This window comes from Ixodes scapularis, unplaced genomic scaffold (assembly GCF_016920785.2).
Source record: "Ixodes scapularis isolate PalLabHiFi unplaced genomic scaffold, ASM1692078v2 PGA_scaffold7__128_contigs__length_106722199, whole genome shotgun sequence".
NCBI classification, from domain to species: domain Eukaryota; kingdom Metazoa; phylum Arthropoda; class Arachnida; order Ixodida; family Ixodidae; genus Ixodes; species Ixodes scapularis.
Genome location: NW_024609882.1, coordinates 36,064,488 through 36,085,503, shown reverse-complemented (window position 1 = coordinate 36,085,503; position 21,016 = coordinate 36,064,488). Strand labels below are relative to the sequence as shown.

Genomic DNA, 21,016 nt, shown 5'->3' with positions numbered 1-21,016 from the left:
TACCGACACAGTCACCCAAGAGCGGGGAGAAAAACGGGACGGACAACACAAAGCTCCGAGTTCGTAGCTTACTGGGCTGTGCTGTCCGTCCAGTTTTTCCCCCGCTCCTGGGCTACCATGTCAACATTGGCCGTCACATCATATTTGAAGTGATAAAAAGTATGGTGAAGGCCAGTCGTTTTTTCTTTTTTGTGTGGGGAAATGAATTGGTTCATCATGACGATCCCTTGCAACAGTTTTCTCATAGAACTCAACTAATAAAGCACATGCCATGTTCATAAACTGGATGTCGGAAAACACTTGACCAGTAGCCAAAATTATGAAACCCTGAACTGGCATGGTTCTTGCAACTCCTGTAACCATAACAAAATTTTTTAGGGTTCGAATTCCTGGGATTCGCTTTTCTGTTGCTCCATGCAGGACCACGAATGTAGGCAGATCCACAGAGGTTGATAGGCGTCGAGCACTGTTTGAATTGTTTATTGTGTCAACATTACACAAATCTGTAAGTCAAACTCGCAAGAAAATAAAAGAACACTTTTGTTTATACAAACCTATAAGGCAACACTTCCGAGATGTTGTTTTCGCCCTTTCTTCTCGCTCCTAATTATTGTGATAGCTCCTTCCCCCGTTCGGATTTTTAGTTGATTGAAACGAGACGTATTCAGGCCAAGCGTCGTTATGGATCCCTAAGCATTTATTTGTACAGTTGTCCGCAAACTCTTCATTAAGCTAAGTCTTCACCCCGCCCGCCCGCCCGCCCGACCGACCGACCAACAGACCCCACTGAAAAAACACCCTCTCCACAAAAAGTAAAAAAAAAAATATAAAGCAACCTGCAGTGTAAATGTGCAGACAAATCCCAATTAAAAAAAAAAAAAACCACAAACTTAAATCCACAAATACTGTACAACAAAACTTTTTGTGATGCATGCACAAATTATTCTTCCCTCGTCGGAGAAAGCGCGCACGACCGACTAAGTCGGAGGAGACGCCAAACGTTGCCTTCCACTCCTCGCAGGTGCACAATGTTCCACTACGGGCAAAAAAAAAAGTCAACATGTCAACTTTTCTGCACGCCGCAACGGGTCACCAGACAAAAGCCTCGCTCACGCTCGTCCGATCTCCACTCGTTAACAGGCAGAACTCTACACAACCATCCAGGCCCCTCCTCTAATAAAAAAAAGAAAAAGCACAGACTCAAATTAGAGTTAAAACCGACGAAGAGAACCACGTCGGCTCGGCGGCGACGAAATGCAACGCGCGATTCGAGCGCTAGAAAAGACGTCCTTGAAACTGTGGCTGAGCTTGTCTCTCTTCCGGCCCGCGCTGACCGACTCGAAATAAACTCGTGCCCTTCGCCGGGGGGCGACAACGAGGCGCTAGGAACGTTCACGAAAAAAAAAAAAAAATAATAATAAAGAGGCGGGGTAACGCGGGGAAGTGGAAGTCGAGGGAGACCGTCGGCCAGTCCGCAAGATCACCACCCTGGCGTTGCTGCAACGTCCCACACCAGAGCAACGAGGGAAGGAAGGAACAAAAAAAAAAAAAAACGGTCAAGGAAAAGTGGAGAGAGGAGCACGCGCGTGGACCACGGCAGCTAGCAGAGGGGAGCACCACCGAAGTTGAAAGACGTCGGCACCGTCTGGTTCTGGAACACGTAACCGCCGCTCTTCTCGATTCGTCTGGACTCTGCAACGGAGAGGGAGAAAATGGATCCAGTTGGAGGTGCACTCGGAATTAATGCCGGGAGAATAGCAGTGAGAGCCCTACGCTGCTGTTTTTCTCAAATAAAATAGCAGCTGAACTATAATTCAGCTAAACACAAAGGCCTAATGCAAAAAGTCTATCATACACTATGCCGCCGACTTCCCAACTCCGGCAGACAGCGCAAGTCGGAGCCCTACGTTGACCCTTCTTAGAATTCAAACTGGCCACCCTGATAACTATCATCGTCTGAGTGCGTGGCATCTGTGCCAGGTGAACTACCGTAAAATACCGAGCATGAGCCTATGTCCCAATGAGTGCCCACTCCCCCCCACTTTTGAGAAGTTCAAAAAATCACTAACAAACATATCGAGCACCCAACCCCCCCCCCCCCCCCCCCCCCCCCCCCCCCCCCCCATTTTAAGACAGTTAAAATATATGCAAGACGCATCAAGTGCCCGGTCGCCGTGGGCGGCCATTTCCTCCGTGATTGGAGGACAGCGCGGGCATAGCGAATGCATAGCACGGGTGAAGCGGCTTTAGTGACAGAGACTAGATGTTGCATAGCCAATCACTCTTTAATTTTTCTCATCGAAATGTATTTACTCGCATAATGATTGTCAGCATTGATTTGTTTTCTTTTTCCGCGCAGCTGCCAAGTCAATTAAGCCGCCGAGCGACCAGGCCAAGCCAAGCCAAACCAAGCATGGCAGCACACGCTCAAGTTATGGCTGCAAGTGGGAAGTTGCAGAAGCGATGAACAGCATAACCGCACGGCACACACGGCCAACGAAATTGGGGTCGAAGAATAGACGCTTTTAAAAATGTTATGCTTCTAGTGGCACCGATTCCAAACTATGCGCAATCACTGGGAGTGGTCACGTGCGCCACTCCGGTAAGGCCGCAGCCGCCATTATGTGGTGTACGGTCGCAGAGGCCAGTACTCTGTACAGCCCGCATGGTGCCTTTCTAGGTGCGTTTTCATTGCTGTGCGGCACTGTGCAAGCAGAAAGGCAGATTTCAAACAGGACGAGATTTGCTGTTTTGCTGCAAAAATACAGCTGCCAACAAAAAATGCATCAATATAAACCAAAATTACATGGGTCTAATGACGGCCATTGTGAGCTCAGTGGTCGGACCAAGCGGGGTCAACCCAACCATGTGCTTATTCTGTAATTTCGCTCTTGGACCTAGCAAGTGCCATCCCCCGGTTTTCCATGATTATCTCCCAATTTCGAGTGGTTGCTTGCTGGGTATTTTCGGTAAGTTAAAGATGCTACCAAGCGGAGGATACAAGGCCTGTGCGTTTAAGACATACATTCAATGCACTAGTTGTATATTAAGTGCTGGATCTCCATTCATTTCAGACGCTTTAAAGCCCCTTGATGTAGAGAATCTTATTGAGGGGTTTACTTGGGAAGGCACTTCATACTGGCAGGCTGTTCATCTGTAACGTTCAAACTGAAGGGAATCAAAAGCTGTACGGTGAAGGACGGATTCTCAACTGCCGTTGGCATGCGAAGGTGGAAGTGCAAGACAAAACACAGTAATTTTATTACCGACACTAGTAAGGCAAAGGTTAAACTGCCCCTCTTGAGCTACCCGGTAGAAACTTATTTCAGAAAGGGCCTAGTACAGTCGACAGCAGCGGCCAAGGATCCCCACGACAGGCAATCGAGCAGGGGTAGTCATAACCGTGCGCTCACCTGCCGCTGCTCTCCTCTGGTCGGCCAGGAGGTAGACCTCTTGTAAGGCTTTCTGCTGCTCGCCCGAGAGACCGGACGTCAGGGCGTTGAACCACATGGGGTCCGTGCTTTGGATGGCTACAAGACAGGCGGGAAACGGGGGCCGCTATCACGCGACATGCACGCAAAGCACTGGACGAAGCGAGCAAGTGCAAAATAGACGAGATGATTGCATCTGCATCCAGTCTACAATGGAAATGAGACACACAGTAGACGCCTCACTGTCACGCAATGTTATGTAGTCATGCAACCCCGTGAAATCGGCTGACACCGTAACGTCACGGTCAAAATCAAAGCCGAATCTGAGGGTTTTATGTGCCAAACCAATTAAGGGGGAACACTACTCCGAAAGGCTAACTTTGGACTGTTTGCCTTATTTGTATGAAATTTGCAGGGTGTACTCATAGCACTGAGAAAGGATGCTATGCAAATTTTCAGCCTTATAAATTTATCCCACAATGAGTTACATAAAAATTACATCATACAAAAAGTGCATCATACAAAAGTGCATACAAAAAGTGCATCCACTGAGGAAAGCTATTGTTTAGAAACAGTAATAAGATGGCCAGTCTTTTGGGGAGAACATACAGCAGATTACTTGCTTCAGACGACTCTAAAATTAATTAAAATTAATACATTTTTATTAAAAAAATGGTTTGCATTTGATTAAAGATAAATAAACTTTTCATAAAAAGAAAATAAAAATGCTGAAAGTAAGTTCACAGTCGCGTTCCCCACAAAATTTCAATATAGAAAAACCCAAAACTAGCTACAGTCGCCGACCGATTTTTCGGAATCTGAGGGGGGACCTTGAAATTGTCAGAATAATCAAGCGATCTGAAAAATCAATTTCAGCCAGAATATCAAATTTCCGTGCGTCTTCCCGCTGCATATTTGCCACTTTCCACTTGCTTGATGTCAATTTTCAAGGGACACTGACAGGGTATTTATGCTCGCCGAGGTTTTTAGTTGTACGTGACATATGAGAGCCCAACTACCCAGAACAGAATTTGCGGCTCAAAACTCTCTTTCCGCCCGAAAACCGCCGGTCAAGAACTGACCGGTTTGAGTCACGCTCACTCCCTATTCTGTGGTCACGGGCCGTTTTCTAAGGTTTAGGCGCAACCACCAAATTTAATCAAAGTCGTGGGGTCATTGAAGGCACACGCTCAATATCAAAAAAAGAAAAAAACACGAAACCCATTTTTGTGGCTTCCAAAAAGCTGCAAATACATTGACTGAAAAAAAAAAAAAAGAAAAAAGGTGGCACAGACAACCGGAAGCATTCTGTGCATTCACTGTATAATTTTCAACATGGCGTCGTTTCGCGTCACGTATCGTGGGACTAGCGGATGGCGGCGGACGACTGGCGTGGGACTTCTACTTCAGAACCGTCGTTCACGGTACCGGCGAAATCTGTCTTCTTTCGAAAGAGAAATTAGGGACCGGTCAAAAGAATTGATATTCATCCCGTACGACACGCTCGACTAGCAAGCCGATTGCACGAAGACGTCGCCAAGCCGGCGTCCCTTCTCGTGGCCGAAGACATCGCTTGCTCAAACGTCAAGCACTAAGTGCGTACTTTGAGTTGAAGACGCACGCATACGGTTTCTTTACTAGGTGCGAATGTGGCCAATGCGTGGAGCTGCCCGACTTCAAGCCGGGAGTGCATGTACTGGAGGGAAATCGGCAGCAAACTTTCCGACGCACAATCGACCGGCTACTACAATCCTATGCACGAAAGAGTTCCTTCAGTAGATCAATGGGAAGATGTCCGTTTCACACACAGCGGGCACGGGTTCAATCCTTAGTGCGGGCCATACCTTTTTTTTTTTTCTTTTTTTGTCAAACATTTTGCGATTTTTACATTTCTTTTTTTTTTACAACTATCACTGAAAAATACAATTGTTGTGGACGATACGTTGCTGAACTAAATGGTATGGGATTCCATTTTTGACAGCTGCGAACTCAATGTAGTCACTTTCCACAAAATGCAAGGTGCATCTGAATAGGGTAGCGTCCATTTTCCGAGGTCCCCGTAAATGTTCTACAGGAATTGCAGCCAGCCATCGGTCCCGACCCGTTGCTCTTTCGGAAGCTTGTGCACTCTGCCGCACAATGCCACTTTCAGATGCAGGACATCCGAGGGAGCTCTTCACGCAACATCTTTGGAGTATTCTTTTCAGAGCCGGGAGTGAAGCATTCCCAAAACATGACGTACAAGAAGCATCCTCCAATGGTTCCGATGAAGTCAAACTCCACCTTGACTGCGCTGGCGGTGCAGGCGACACCGGAGCTTCCGAGCCCTTGCGGGATCCGAGACCTCTTGGTTTCTTTAAGCGAGCGCGCATTTTTAGTTGAAAACAGAAGCGGGAAGATCGAAGAGAAACTCAGCAAAATGGACAGATCAGCGAAAAAATGTGTTCTGAACGTGCCCCATGCACGGAGAATTACGTGACGGATGACAACCACTCGCTGCTTGGGTTTCATTACTCGGCCAATAGTAGCGCCTTTGGTTTTTTACCACCATTCTTGCCCCAGAACGAGCGCTTTCTGCAAGGCTCTCCACCATGCACAAAGGAGTAAACAAATAAACAAAAAAGTAAAATCAAAAGCCCGCGAAATGACACTTCGAACGAGACTACCCTCGCACCAGGCTAGGCCTAGTAGTGGCAGAGCAATCATGTTTCGAAGCTGATGCTTATCGTGGTTTTCGTGCTCAGCCAAGCGCGGCACTCCTTGGGCATGTTACCGATGAGTCAATAATAATTATTTCTGCTGTTGTTTGTCAACACACATTGATAAAACTTTGTGAGGGTGTTAATTATTAGTTGAATGTGCCAAAAATGTGCAATTTTAATAATCCATTTTTTTTTCACGACAAATTGGTGATTTGAGGTGGCCCGTTCTGGTGGAGGACTGGGGAATAATATGGACCACATGAAGATCCTTTGATGTGCAATCGAAATCCTGGTTACACGGCCCTCCTCTGCCATATGCCTCGATTAAACTGTGGGCACCTCGGCCGATATTTGAATCCGCCACCTGGGGATCCATGGGTGCCTTGCACCAGAGCCATCGAGCCGGCTGCGCGAAGTCACACGATCACGTCGCTAAGGTCACATTGCAGGACTTCACGCAACACTCGTTACAGCATCCCCGACCCGACTCGTAAATGCCGGGCTGCCAAAAAACCGCGCAGTTTTCTTTCCCGCAGGCAACCGTCCCGGCACTCACCCTGCATGACCTCCTTGAAGACCATGTACTCGTCCACGGGGCAGTCCTCCTCGTCCAGGGGCGTCGTGAACGACTCCAGCGCCGTCTCCTCCTCGTCGTCATCTTCCTCGTCGTCCTCGTCGTCGTCCTCCTGGTCGTCCTCGATGGTGGCAGACGTGACCGGAAATGGGGACTCCTTCTTGGCCTGCCGCGCTAGCCTCTGCAGGTAGTCCTGGCCCTCGACGTCGTCCTCGTCACTGTCCAGCACCTCTGCGAGCGAGGCGGGCCGCAGAAAACGTCGGGCCGCTGTCTAACCGCAAGACGTGTCGCGTGACATCTCGCTGAATTCGTTATATATACCTATATATATACGATGGTGCAAAGGGCAGGAACACGAGAGGAACGGGACAATTTCTTGCCCTGTCCCTTTCAAATTCACGTTTCGTTGCGCTATTACATATACGTAGTATGACGTTTAACCAACTAGCTCAGCAACTGATGCTAAATTCGTCATTGACTCCACTCTCCAAGAAATGAGCCCCATTGCCGTCCAACACTTCTGCCCTTAGCGAGCGGGCCGGGGCTTGGGAAACATCACGCCACTATCTAACCGCGAAATATGTCGCAAAATGTTGCGCTACTGTGAAATACCGTCAAAGTGCCCATTTCGTTCAAGCGCCTACTATTATAGTTTTGAAAACTTGGGAATTCTTAAATTATATGTTACGTGCCCAGTTTGACCGGACAAGCGATCATGTTTAAATGAACACAGTTTTCAGTAGAAGTGGGTTGGCACTCTGCATTTTACTAGCTTCGCTCGATTTACGTGCACCTCCTGCACCGGCGCAGAAATTGTGTAGCGCACTGTACTTCCAGTATATGCATTGAGATACGACCGGAAGCACACCGCCTTACACTCTCGTGCGCCGGAGCAGGAGGTGCGGGCAAATCGAACGAAGCCAGTATGTCCGTCGTAACTCCGTTCCAAGAGATAACGTTTTTCCTCCCCCATACGTATCTTTTCGCATCGATCATCGGTTCAAGGTCTGCACACCTACAGAGCCGTTCCACGAAACGCCCTTTCCCTTTCGACAAGCCACGCTCTGTCACGTTGACGAACGGCAGCGGGCGTCTGATGTAGCCACCTCTGCCGCTGTACCACTGTCGGAACCGCGACATGCTCAAATCGTGAAGTCACCAGCCGAAAGTAGAGAGGACTAAATAGAGACGAGGTCAATGTACCAGTTGGAAATGCTTTCTATAAATTACACCCATAGTAAGAGGACACTTGAAATGCTTCAAGACACCGAAGCCAACTTCTGCCAATGGCAGTACAGTAAAGATGCTACAGCAAAAACGAGGGCGGCATACAAAGCTCCTTTGGTGCAAGCTTGTTTTCACAACTCGCGCAAACATTACACTCGAGTAATCTTCACAATGTCGCTTCGAGTAATAAAAAGAGGCACGCACCTCCCTCGTAGTCGTCGTCTTCCTCTTCCTCGTCGTCGGAATCTTCGTCGTCCTGGGCCCTGTCTGGAGATGCAACGACACAAAATATTGTCAGGTGCCGAGTTGCGTATCATCACCTGCCACAGCCATGTGGGTTATCAAAATAGAGCCCCCTTCTTGTCGGCGACGCTCTTTTCATATCCCGTCGTGCAGACGGCACACGAGCAGCAATACCGTTAACGAACCCTGCTGCCAAAAACCGAGTCCAACTCCAACTTTACATTTTCGGGAACACTCTGCTGGCGGGACAATGAAGAGGACGCCGCCCTGCTTCCCTTTTGGGTCAAGAGTGCGTCGTGCCCCACGGGCAATCCCTCTTAACGCAGAATGTGTTATATCGCTGGCACCTAAGCATACCCGGGTGGGTGCCAGTAACGGAAGTCGATGGGTAGGCTGCCAGCCAAACCCCGACGCGGCGCTCGTCTCCTCACCGACTGGACACCAGTGACGGACGAACCCCTTCCTCGAGTGCCTTTGGATTACTCCCGGCGGGGGTGAAACGAGTGCACTCCAGACTTCTCCACAAAAAGTGTGCAAGAAAGAGCTACGAAAAAGCGAAGAGGGAAAAAACGAAAGACTTCTTTGCCACAATGAGCTCAGGTAGTCCGGAGCGTTCGGTTCTCTTTTACGGCAAGCTGGTGCCAGGACTCTTTTTCCGCTAAATTTAGTAAAAAAATTTACCGCCAAATTTTTTTTACAAATTTCCCTTGTGACGTCACATGACGTCACAAGGATGACGTCATGTGACATCACCCTTGTGACGTCACATGTGACATCATTATGAAAAATGTCCCATAATGCAATGCGCGGTTACGCCGACAGCAACGTCGCTCAGCCCGAATACGGGCGCCTAAGAGCTGTGCGCTAAATATGATGTGGAAGTTGCCGCCGTTGCTATGCCAATTCTTGACGACATGTGTCGGCATTTAGCGCAGGGGTTTAGACTTGGCAATGGACGGGAATTCCAACCTCGCAACGGTCCGCATAATGTTGCATTCGGATGGCCAATCCGTTTTGCCGGGCGTCTGAAATTTCGGACGCAGCCACCACGGCTTCCCTCAATCACTGCCTCAATTCGCATGCTGCTGCCTTCGAAGAACCAATTTTACCTCCCGGGTGTCGACGGTTTCACTCAAATGGCGTTGTCGCAGTGTCATGGTTTTACATTGTCGCATACGTTGCACCATGGCTGCTCGTTCTTTCCCTCTTCCGCTCCCGTAACACGTCATTGGAAACGTGCCGCAAGACATTTTCCCTCTTGCAAAAGCGAAAGTGGACGTAGCGAGCAAACAAGCAAAGCGAAAGAGCACGGCGGGAACTGCGCTGCGGCATCGTGAAACCAGCCCAGGTTAGCCAAAACCACGACCTTCCAAACGAAAGACGTCTGCATGCACCAGGGCAAAATATGCCGACTCGAATATATGCACTAAGAGAAATGGTCATTGATAACAGTGTCAGGATTATTTCGAGCACATGGCGGAAGGACTATGCATAAAATATGCGTGGATTGGACTGACGGCACCGTGCGCGTCCCCGCCCCACCAAACAAGACCCACTCACAGGCGTAGGCCCGCTTGAGGCCGTCGAAAAGCACGAGCAGGGAGGGCACCACCTGGGAGGCCATCTCGGTCAGGGACTGCGGCCGGGACCCTTGGCTGCTGATGAGCGTGCACAGGCCCAACACGCACATCTTGCGGTCGTGCAGCCTGAAACACAGCAACACCCGCATGCCTCGACTATAGAGCTTGCAACTCGTCTTCGACTGACGCATTTGGCGTCCCATCCGTCCTGTGCAACGAATTGTGTCGCTCTCCAGGCCGCAAACTGTCCGCCTGGACAGTTATTTGTCTGCTATATTCACATCCGTTGCAGTGCCACTCCCAGAATCGTAATGGGCAATGGCGTGGCCGTGTTCCAAAATTTATTCAGCCTTGCTTTGGGGTAAGGGTTTTCTACCTCGGTGTTGAAAAACCTACCCCCGCCCTGCGCTACTCTATCCGCACTGCCATGTGACACGACCCGCCGGAATAACTCGGATTGATTTGGGCGAGATTTGGAACACCGCCACGAAATGAGCGACGTAATCAGGTGGAAATCAAAGGACCACGACCAAAGTCGCAGTTCTTGGCACCCTACTGCGACTATGAGCGGAGACTGAGATCATCTCAAACTATGAAGACCTAAGATTACTCTGGCGGAACCTTCTGGCAGATATGAAGCCCCCCAAAAGCGCCCCTCTCTCGCGTTCTTAGGGCACCTAATACTAAACTGTGCTCGCATGTGCATGAAGTCAGTGGGCCATTCATACCTATACCTATAAACAGACGTGTTGCAACGTCGACGAACCGCCGAAACAAAGAAGGTGCCCTAAAAACACTAATCCTACCAGCACACCTTGCAGACAGCACCTTGCAGACAACGGACCGGTAGATGGTACATTTTGACGCCTCATTCATTTCCTCTTCCTCTAAACAATTCTTTGGGATTCTGCAGCTCTGCCAAAGGCAAAACCTGCTCAGTTACGCAGCAACCAAAAGCGAAGGAAGGTCGCTTTCAAGACAGATCCGACAAGGGAGAGCCGTCGCCGAAGCACGGCTGCCACTCACCCGAGAAAGTACTCAATGTTGCCCAGCCACATCTTCACGAAGTGATCCACCAGATGTTCCGACGTGTCCGCCCTCTGGATCTTGCCGAGCGTCTCAAAGAGGAGGACCGGATTGTAGTACAGTGCAGCAATCACCACCTGTGCAAAAAGCCACGCGTCAATCGCCATAACTGCTGCGGAATGCAATCTGTAAACACGGGGCGTAAGCCGCAAACTGGACATACTTCAAAAGCCACATGTAGACGGACGCGATTAATTGTGGCCACGCAGCGGTGTCGCAGAAGGTTTTCTTGTTGCGAGTTTAGATCACTGAAAGGAAGGCTTTGCTGCACAATATAAATCTTGCCGTGCATTCTCAGTGGATTCTCATGGAAGCAGATGGGGGATGCAACGGCAGTGCCATCTGCCACTTTGCATCATTCGCGCAGACTTGCAGATTCTGTTTGGGTAACGTATCACGACAGACAGTTGTAAATATGATTGCGCAACTACGACGCAACAAAATTGGTTTGGACTGCGCACCGACAGTGAGCGCAGCACAGCTGTATATCATACTGTGTATAATTCTAGACCTCTACTCTTCCACATGCTCCACCAGTACGTACCCAAAATCCCATTCTTTCCAGAAGAAGCGTGCCACTCCCACACATGCTATTGTAAGCTACTTCAGTTCCAAAAGCTAGCGAAGGGCACAAATTTCCTTCACGAGTGAAAAAGCAAAAACATTTTCAGGAGGAGAGTCAGGGATCTTGAATCTGTTCACAGTACCTGCTGGCACATGACTTGGAGCTCCACCCAGGCCCCTGAATCTGCTAGCGTCCTGATCGCCAGCTCCACAAAGGAAGGGATGCACTGTTCACAAAGGACACCAAGGACGTCTTAATGAATAATAATAAATATAATCAGTTTCTTTTGATATTGTGAAAAAGAGAGAACAGGAATTCTTTTTTACGTGAAGCTTGATGACACCCAAAAAAACGTTACCATAACCAAACTCAGATTGCCGACATCTATTTTAAAAAAATGTTAGGAGTTAGTGACAGGACTTTTTCAAGAAAGTCAAGATCAGAACTAATCATCGAAATACCGGTATTTTAAGAATGATACAGCATATACTTTATTTCGCGAAAATTAAGCAACTTTATCGCAAACGTATTTCTTATATGCCCAGCTAGTCAAGTGCAACTGAATCCTGGCCTGTTTTTATGTGGTAATGAACTATGAAGGGCAAAAGAAACACTTTCGAAAGAATATTTACTAACAAGTTAGTCTGGCACTGAATTACCAATCGTTTCCACCTATCAGATTTATGGCTAGACCAAGCAGCACAACGGGCACAGCTGACAATTGAGAAAAGAGGCTTTAAACGGTTGAGTGCACCACACACCTGGTCAATTTGTCCCTTGCACTGGAGGATGATGACTTCGAGCAGCTTGAGTGCATGGAATTTGGGGTCCTCACCAGAATCACCCTCTAGCACCTTACAGGTAAGTGCGGCAATAGGAAGAAGAGACAACAGTAAGAAACAGAGAGCAAGACATGCTTGGGGAATATTTTGTATTGGTACTTAAGATCCATTTGTTCACTGAAAATGCATGCATAGAAAAGGAAAGTGCGTTGTTTGCATAAAGCTAGTTCTATAACAGCCAAGGGCCAACAGTGTCCAAAATAAATAAATGAATAAATAAATGCTGGGAAAATCTCGATATTTGGCTGGCTGTGTGTTTAGGAAACTGAATGCCAAAGCTCAAGCATCAATCGTTGCCTCTCGAAAACTTGTATGCTACTAAATATATCACCCTTGTAAGCCTGAAACCCTGAAAACAAAGTGCAACCTCAAAACAACAGTCAAACGGGAGAGTCGAAGACTTCTTAATAATGCAAATTTCATTCCATCTAAGTATTTATTAGGAGCGCAATTATCCTTTATATATTAATAAAAAAACAAGGAATATAAATTTTTTTTTTATTACACTGATAATTACATAACTTGCCTATTCACACACCCTCATCACTCATGGGAGCTTCTCAAACAGGTTGAGCACATACAACAATTAAGAAAAATATAACTGAATCAAATTTGGAGGTGCAAGCTACATTGCCACCTGTAAGAGAACATACCGAACCAAACTCCTTTAAGCATGTTAAAAGTCTCCCAATCCACCATAATAGAGACTAGAAGTCTACAGAGGTACCAATGCCCCGAGTTTCAGACGCAGAGGCACATGAATTGGCAAGGAAATGGCCCAGCTGTAGTCAGCACAAAGACAAGAAAGGCACTACTCACTGCTTTGCTCATGTTGTACATGGCCAGGAGGTGGTTTTCATTGCTCACAAAGGCTGGGGTGTCCACGGTGACAAAGTTGTGCAGGGCAGGCATCATGTCTGCAGAGACCGAGCAACAAGCGTTCATCTCCCCGTTTCAGAAGCACTTTGTACGGCTACGCACCTACAGTACAGCGAAACACAGAATGACCACCTAATAACATCCTGAAAAGCAAACAATAGAAGACAGCACAAAAACAACAAAGCAAAGAGCAAAAGACAAAAGAGACATACTTTTGTACCGCTATGACATAAGACTTCCCACCTGCAGTTTCACAGCACTAGTCTGGAGCAGAACTTGCCTAGAGCAGAACTAGCCTGGGGCAGATGTAGCCCAGGGCAGAACGAGACTCAAGCAGAACTAGCCTGGGGCAGAACTAGCCTGGGGCAGAACTAGCCTGGGGCAGAACTAGCCTGGGGCAGAACTAGCCTGGGGCAGAACTAGCCTGGGGCAGAACTAGCCTGGGGGGCAGTATTAGCCTGTGGCAGCTCTAGCCCAAACCAATCCTAAATCAGGGCAGTGCTAGGCCAGGGACTTGCCAAGTCAAGGCAATGCTAAGCCAGGGCAGCGCTAAAGAAGGGCAAAGTTAAACCAAAGCAGCACTAAACCAGGGCCGCAATAGACCAGAGCAACGCTAGACCAGAACACCAGCATAAAACATACAATTTGCTGAAGCTCCGCCTGCAGCATGCGCTCGTTGCCTTCTGTAGTGCTTCCGCTGCGCATGCTCAAAGGACAACTAAGTGTCGTGGGAGACAGGAGGCGGGGCTTATACCACAGAACTAACATAGCAACGCACTATAGATGCTTTACAGCAGCTGAGCATGGGCACAACAACCACAACTAACCTTCACTTTTTTTTTTTCTTTTTTTTTAAATTTTAGACATTAGGGTTTTTGTTTCTAATGCAGGCTTTGTGCGAAATGATCAACACCCATTTCAGGGACTGGAGGTCTCGGTGAGGCTACGGAAGGTTGGTGACGACAGCTCAAGTCAAGCAGACTGGAAAAGGGTATACGGCCCAGAGACGCACCGGTGAAGAAGTCGAAGCCATCCTTCTGGAAGGTGTGGTAGAGGGCCTCGAAGGCCTTCCACATGTCGGCCGAAAGGGGGCCCTTGCAGGAGAGCGAGTAGAGCAGGGAAAAGGCCTCCTCGTAGAACTCGAGCAGAGAGGCCCCCAGCACCTGCCCCACCAGCAGCTGCAGCAGGGTGGGCTCCAGCAGGGAAACTAGCTCCCGCTGGTCTTCCAGCACCGTCACCAAGGTGTCCAGGGTGTTCAGCACCCCCATGGCAACCATGGCCTTCTCGTCCCCCTCCCCGCCGCTTTCTATCACCATGTTGAAGGTTGCCGCCTGCGTCGAGTGACGTGCGCCACATCAGAATGCGCCCAGCTCCGTGCCGGGGCCGAGCCATCGACAGGTGGCATGTTCTTTTTCTTAAATGAACAAAGCAGATTCAACGCTGCGGTAAAATCCTGTGCGAATGCGATCCCCCGAGAAATTGCCCGTCCCTCTGTGTCACGTGACATCACACTGTCATGTCATGATGCCACCTGACATCACGTAATGCGACATGACTATGACATCATTGAGGCTAGATCGCAATGCGGACGTGAAAACCCCAAGAGCTGGTCCTATAAATGCTACACATTTAAAACGAAAGGCATTCCTTCCTCGGGAACAACAAACAATCCCGTGCACTCACAAGGTGTTGGGTCATCTCGACGGCGATGGGCACGATCTGCTCGGTGTACATGCAGACGATCTTCTGCATGACGCTCGTCAGGTCGTCGTTCTCGGTTTCTCGGATTATCTTGAGCAGCTCCAGAGCGATCTCCTTGATCTGGGGCTCCACGCTGGCTTGCGCTGCATCCGGCAAAACACACCTCACGCTCGAGCCAGACCATAAGTACCTCTCTAGGTATGCCACCGAGGACAACCCGATTCGAAGATGGACGAAGGTAAAACGGTGGATTCACCCTTCTCCTGGCAGGTGAGGCAGGCCTGGAGCGCCACGGCGGCCTCCACCTTGACCGGGAGGTCTGCGTCGCGCAGCAGGCAGTGGGTGAGCAGCTCCACCGCCCGGAGCAGGTTCCCCTCCGTCCGGAACTGGATCTCGCAGAAGTAGTGCAGCACCCAGCAGGCCCGGGCCCGCAGGAAGCCGTGGGGGCTGCCGAATTCGGGGTACACGTGCGTCACCAGCATTGCCTCCATCTGGTCCTGCGTTGGGAGGGGGCCGCAAATCAATTTGTTAATGCGGAATTGATTGCTTACTGAAGCGAACTTTGATCCAGCTAAGAGAAAAGTGACTGAAACGGGCCAAGGTAAAGGAGAGCTCAAGTCGGCCAGCTGACAACCGCCTGCGCCGCAAGCTCTGCCGGCCACACGACGTGACGGTAAAGAGGCGTCGTACAAAAGGAGCATGTGGCGATGCTGACACGGCATTGCGTGCTTGGAAGGCCAAGGCTGGAGTTAGTATTCATTGCGTTCCACACAAAATGCTATAGACCGATCTCACCAAGCTTTCACGCGGGCACGTAGCCGGGGGGGGGGGTCCCTCGACAACCTTCCCACCCCCACCCCCTGAAATTTTTTATTTTGCTGGAGCCTCCTCTTTTCACTCCCCCTCATACACCATTTTGTTACGTCTTTTATGCAATGCAAGATAAAAAAAAATGACCTTTCTCGAAAATGACTTTAGTGCCTTTTAAGAGGGGAACTGGTCTTGGAGCTAGCTTTCATCCTCATTTCTTGGCGGCCAAGCCCAATGAAACAGCACGGGCTTGGTCAGACTTTTGTGCTGATTTTAAGTATCTGTTTCTTTTTAATTAGTCAATTAGTTGTCCGGATAATTTATTTAACAAGACTGTTTCCAAAAGCAATAGTGAAAAACAATCTTTTTTTTAAATAATTTTTTAACATCTGGTTAGGAACTACAAATTATGAAGAATGCAATGTTGGAAGCACTTTTTTTATTGAACCGTTATTATAGTCCGTTGCAACTCAAGAAGGTAGGGCGAAGGAAAAGAAGGCTGGGGAGGAGGAAGCAGGCGGAACGTTGAAGAGAGGAGGAGGTTTCCACCTCTCTTCAGCGTTCCATCTGCTTCCTCCTCCCCGGCCTTCCTTTCCCTTGCCCTACTTCATTGAGTTGCAACGGACTAAAGTGCGAAACACATGTACGACGAAACCGTCCGATCCGACGTCCGACGCGCAATACGACGGTCGGAGGCGAAGGTTTTCAACGCTCTCCGATGCTACGAAAACCCTCTCCCCCAAGGTCATTCCGGCAGTTCGCACGTCGGATCGGACTGTTTCGTCGTACATGTGTTTCGCGCTTAAAGCGACTTTACAACACATTGAAGTTCAGTGCTCAATGTGTGGCTACCAAGCAATAAAACATTTCAGTTAGAAATTTTCCTACACCTATACTGAAAAATCCGCTTCCAACATTGCATGCTTTCCACATTTAGATACAAGTTGCTAAAAATGTTATATTTCTTTGTGCCCTAGATGCTGAGAAATAAAAAAAAAAAACTCCTGAATTTGCAAGGAGTCCAAAATTTGTGTTTTGAGAAAGTGTCGTTTTAGCATCACCTTCAGTGCAGTTTCAGCCTACATAGATATTATAAAGTGATATAATGGCTCAAATATTATTTTTCAAAATGAGAAACTTGGCGGATCAAAAGAAAAATAGCTGTAGAATTCAGCATCACAATTTTCCAAAAAAAAACAACAGTTTTTTAGGGATTGTTCTGGGCTCCAAATACTCATGTCTCCCCTTAAAGGACACATGCAAAGGAAAAAAACATTTTTTTTAGACAGCTTAGATGGAAAAAGGATGTCATAAAATGATTTTACAACGAAGAAAAAAATTTTTTAGAGCTATATTTACGGCGCTATACGAATTTGTAGTTGGCGCTCGCGGGAGCCGCCGCTGGTCACGTGGTAGGCCCGCGCGCCGCCGCGCTGCGTCGCCGCCGCACGCTGAGCGTTGTGCGAACGCCGCTTCAACGCGTTTCTCCACGCCGCCGTCGCCGCCGCCGCACAAGTTCGTCTGATTCGGGGCGCCGCCGCCGTCGTCTGGCCGGCGCACAGGTCTATCACGTCTGCTTGCGCTTTTTCAGGAGTTTCCTTTGGGCTCTAAAAGTTATTTATTCACCTTAGTTTTTTGTTATACTTCAAACAAAGATGAATAAGTTACTTTTAGAGGCCATAGGAAGCTTCCGAAAGAACGCAAGCACCACGTGATAAATAAAGACCAGTCACGTGATAAATACAGACCACTTTTCCGCGGTGCCCGCGGGCGCCAACTACAAATTCGTTTTGCGCCGTAAATATAGCTCTAAAAATTTTTTTTCTTCGTTGTAAAATCGTTTTATGGCGTCCTTTTTCCATCTAAGCCATTTAAAAAAAAATGTTTTTTTCCTTTGCATGTGTCCTTTAAGAAGAACCTGCAAGGATCTCACAAAGATCTCACAAGGGCATGACAAGGGCCCGCAAGATTCCCAGAAACAATTGCGAGGCTTCCCGGCGCACCAGCACTCAACGGTCTAAGCGACCAAAGATCCGCCGCACCTTGTACATCTTGCGCTTGAGCAGGAGGGTGGCCACGGTGCCCACCAGGTGTAGGGCCCCGTCCTTCTGCCGGGCCGAGCAGCTGGGGTTGGTGAGCAGGGAGACGACAAAGGCCATGGCCCTCTGCAGCACACCCTTGCGCTTTTTGCACACCGTGTGCACAAGGCTCTGGGCCGCCGTCACAGGAGACAGGAAGTCCTCAAACACGTCTGCGATCAGGGCCAGGGAGGGAAAGAGGAAATCGAGACGATTTAAACCTACACCTAGTTTCTTAAAGGGGCACTAAACCACTTCCTGCGATAGTCCAGTTATGGTCACGAGTCAATCTACGGGCTCCAGGCATCCTAAAAAGTCAAACATTGCACTCAAGCGTGGCCGATTTCTTTATTAAAATTGATATCAAAGACTGCTTACCTCGAGACTATCGTAGACAAAAGAAATGTGCCATCAAATGAGAAAGGGCAGAGCTCTGCCCTTTCTCCTCCGACAACGCCCTCCGATGTCTGCGACAGTTCCAATGTAATCGACCTTTGATACCTTGTTCCAAGCTCGACTAAAGCTAGGTTTCCCATTTAGCCAGATCCGAAAAAACTCTCAGGTCGGTGTCGATGCTAGCTCAGAGACAGAACTTGAGACTGGATGAGGCGGTGGCGCTCACCAAACTTGAGTCTGATGTACTCGTGGGGGTCTGTGTTCCACAGCTCATCGTCCTGATCCGTGTGGCACAGCAGGGGAAACACCACTTCCAGGACGATGCCCTACGGAGAAACGAGGCGCCGAAGTCACGGGTCGCTCGGCAGAAAGCGCAGAAACGAAAATATGGATGGAAAGACACGCAAACCGCACAAAAAGGAAAGGAGACGGGAGAAAAACACGGCGTTTTGTGCGGGCGCTCTTCGTTGAGTGGGTGACGGGTGGCCGAGCACATCGGCGCATCGCGATGGAACCCGGGAATGCGGGCTCGCTCCCTACCCCGCCCATTCCAACCTGGACGATCGTCGTACTGGGGTGAAGTCGTGTACCATCACCGCGCGGGGCACGTTAAAAGACCCTGGGTAAGCGGACGTGCCGCACCGGCTTAAACTTCTCGTCTACGGCGGAAGCACCAGACATTCATTGGGGCTGACTAACTTCAAGCTGTCTAAGCCCACACAAAACACAATTACATTTTACTTTGTCAAGTGATCCTGTTAAAGGGATGGTGAACCGAAATTTGGATTTCAGAAAACAATGCACGAGCTGTAGGTGGGACGCTACAATCCCTACAACACTACTCGTAAGGCGATATCTCGAATGGAAGGCCATATTTTTTTGGAAAAAAAGGTTGAGATTGAATGAGGCCGACGAGGCACGTGACGTCCAAGATATCTCGTTTCCTCCTCTCCGTTTCGCACCTTCAAGGCGGCGAAGTGGAGAAGAAGTGAGGCCGTTCCCTCTCCTTCGACTCTTCTCGAAGAAACATGACGTGAACATATCTGTCAAATGTGCCTCCTTTTTTTTTGAAAAATATGGTCATCTGTTCAATATATCGTTGTATGAGTGATGTTTTAAAGTTTGTAGCATCCCGTTGCACGCTTTTGCAACAGTGCTTTGTGGAATCCAAATTTGGGTTCAACGTCCCTTTACGTGAGAAAGAGGGTGAGGTCAGAAAAGAGAATCAGGACTGGATGAAAAACAAGGAAGGGGAGAGAAGGGATTCATAGTGCGAGGAATTCAGTGTCAGCAGCACCCCGACTTTCAACAATGAACATTGCTCTTTACCTTAGCAAAGCCGTCTGCTTCAAAAGGGATGCCTCACAAGGCTTTCAACCACCCCACAGTTACTAACTACCATTCACGAGTTTGCACAAGTACTGGATAAGGCCGGCCAGATGGGGATGTTATCTTCCTAAACTTCAGTAAACCATTTGACAGGGTTCCCCAAAAAAAATTAACCTCAAAACTGCATAATATAGGTCTTCCCTCAGCAATTATCAACTGGGTTTGTTCATACTCAGTGTTTCGCAAACAGTTCGTCAAGGTAGGCGGTTGCAGTTCGGAGACATTAAACGTCACATCAGGAGCACCACAGGGAAGCGTCTTGGGGCCGCTACTATTTTTAATTTATGTAAATGATATTGCTGATGCCGTAGATCCGTAGCGAGTATAAGGTTATTTGCGGACGATGGTGTGACATTTAAAAGTATACTTCATCATCTGATCAATGCTTGCTCAACTCAAGTCTAGATGCTATACAGGACTGGTGCAACCTGTGGAATATGAAATTAAATTTGGGTAAAACAGTTTTTCTATGGATTACAAACAAAAGAAACTGGCTAGTGCTTTCCCATTCAATTAATGACTGTCATTTCTGAAGTTAATCAACCTTGGTGTTACTATAAATAGAACCTTGAGTTGGCCTGACCATCTGAACGTTTCCTCGGCAGCCTTCCGATAGCTCGATCTTGTACAGTATAAACTTGGGAACGCCCCCCAAATGTTCAATTGCTAGCCTACACTTCCCTCATTCAACCTAAGCTCAAATACTGTTCCGTAGTCTGGGATCCATTTATAAAAAAACATTTTGACAATCTAGATAAAGTTCAAAAGCGCACGGTTCGTTCTATTCACGGTAAATTAAAACCACAGATTCCCCACCCCTGCTAACGCAGACAAATAAAATACCTACCCCTCCAGCTCTGGCGTAACATTGCCCGTTTATATTTCCTTCATCAGCTTGTCAATTCCAAGGTTTCTCCTAATCCTTGTTTGTATGTTAGCTTTCAACCAGACCGACAAGACACAACCACTGCTACTCCTTAACATCCTATTTTGAGCGTACTAATATACTAATATAAGTTTTCATGTTTTTGCACGGACAATGACCGATTGGAATTCATTGCCCCTGGAGTTGATTTCTGCCCGATTTCGCATCGTCATTGGAATCGGTCCTATCCGAGTGAGCCTCGCAGCTTTTTAGTTTGCAGTCCTCTCATATGTATAGCTTCCATATTATTCACAAAAAAAAAAAAAAAAGAAAAGCATGTGCTATTGTTATTACTATGTGAATGTAATGTGACATAGTAGGCATATCGATATATGTATATTTTGTATGTGTTTTTCTATGCAGCAGTTTTCTTTATTTTTTTTTATTTTTTAATGTGTAATTATTGTTGGTGTAGTGCGATTTATTCTTCCGCCCACCCTGCTTGGACCTTGAGCACTATGTACTAAATAAATAAACAAATAAAAAAATTGACTTTTACGACACATCTGCCTGCCATTTTTAACCCTAGCTATTTCCCTTTTAGTTGTTTGTTCAGCATAGATTAGGAGCATTCCTTTAAAAACCTAG

General features: G+C 48.0%; 1 protein-coding gene across 1 annotated transcript in view; it reads right to left on the bottom strand.

Moving 5' to 3' along the window:
- Positions 1-464: 464 nt before the first annotated feature.
- Positions 465-21,016, bottom strand: part of LOC8025157 (importin-7) — a 34,695-nt gene continuing 14,143 nt past the window's right edge. Inside the window, exons 8-21 of the mRNA XM_029968416.4 lie at positions 18,341-18,440; positions 17,683-17,891; positions 15,087-15,327; positions 14,813-14,973; positions 14,142-14,460; positions 13,070-13,167; positions 12,170-12,262; positions 11,551-11,634; positions 10,784-10,920; positions 9,738-9,883; positions 8,139-8,201; positions 6,690-6,938; positions 3,414-3,530; positions 465-1,692 (exon numbers count right to left, since the gene is read on the bottom strand). Of these exons, the coding sequence (XP_029824276.2) occupies positions 1,601-1,692; positions 3,414-3,530; positions 6,690-6,938; positions 8,139-8,201; positions 9,738-9,883; positions 10,784-10,920; positions 11,551-11,634; positions 12,170-12,262; positions 13,070-13,167; positions 14,142-14,460; positions 14,813-14,973; positions 15,087-15,327; positions 17,683-17,891; positions 18,341-18,440 (2,109 nt within the window). The 3' untranslated portion in view covers positions 465-1,600. The remainder of the gene's footprint in view (positions 1,693-3,413; positions 3,531-6,689; positions 6,939-8,138; positions 8,202-9,737; positions 9,884-10,783; positions 10,921-11,550; positions 11,635-12,169; positions 12,263-13,069; positions 13,168-14,141; positions 14,461-14,812; positions 14,974-15,086; positions 15,328-17,682; positions 17,892-18,340; positions 18,441-21,016) is intronic.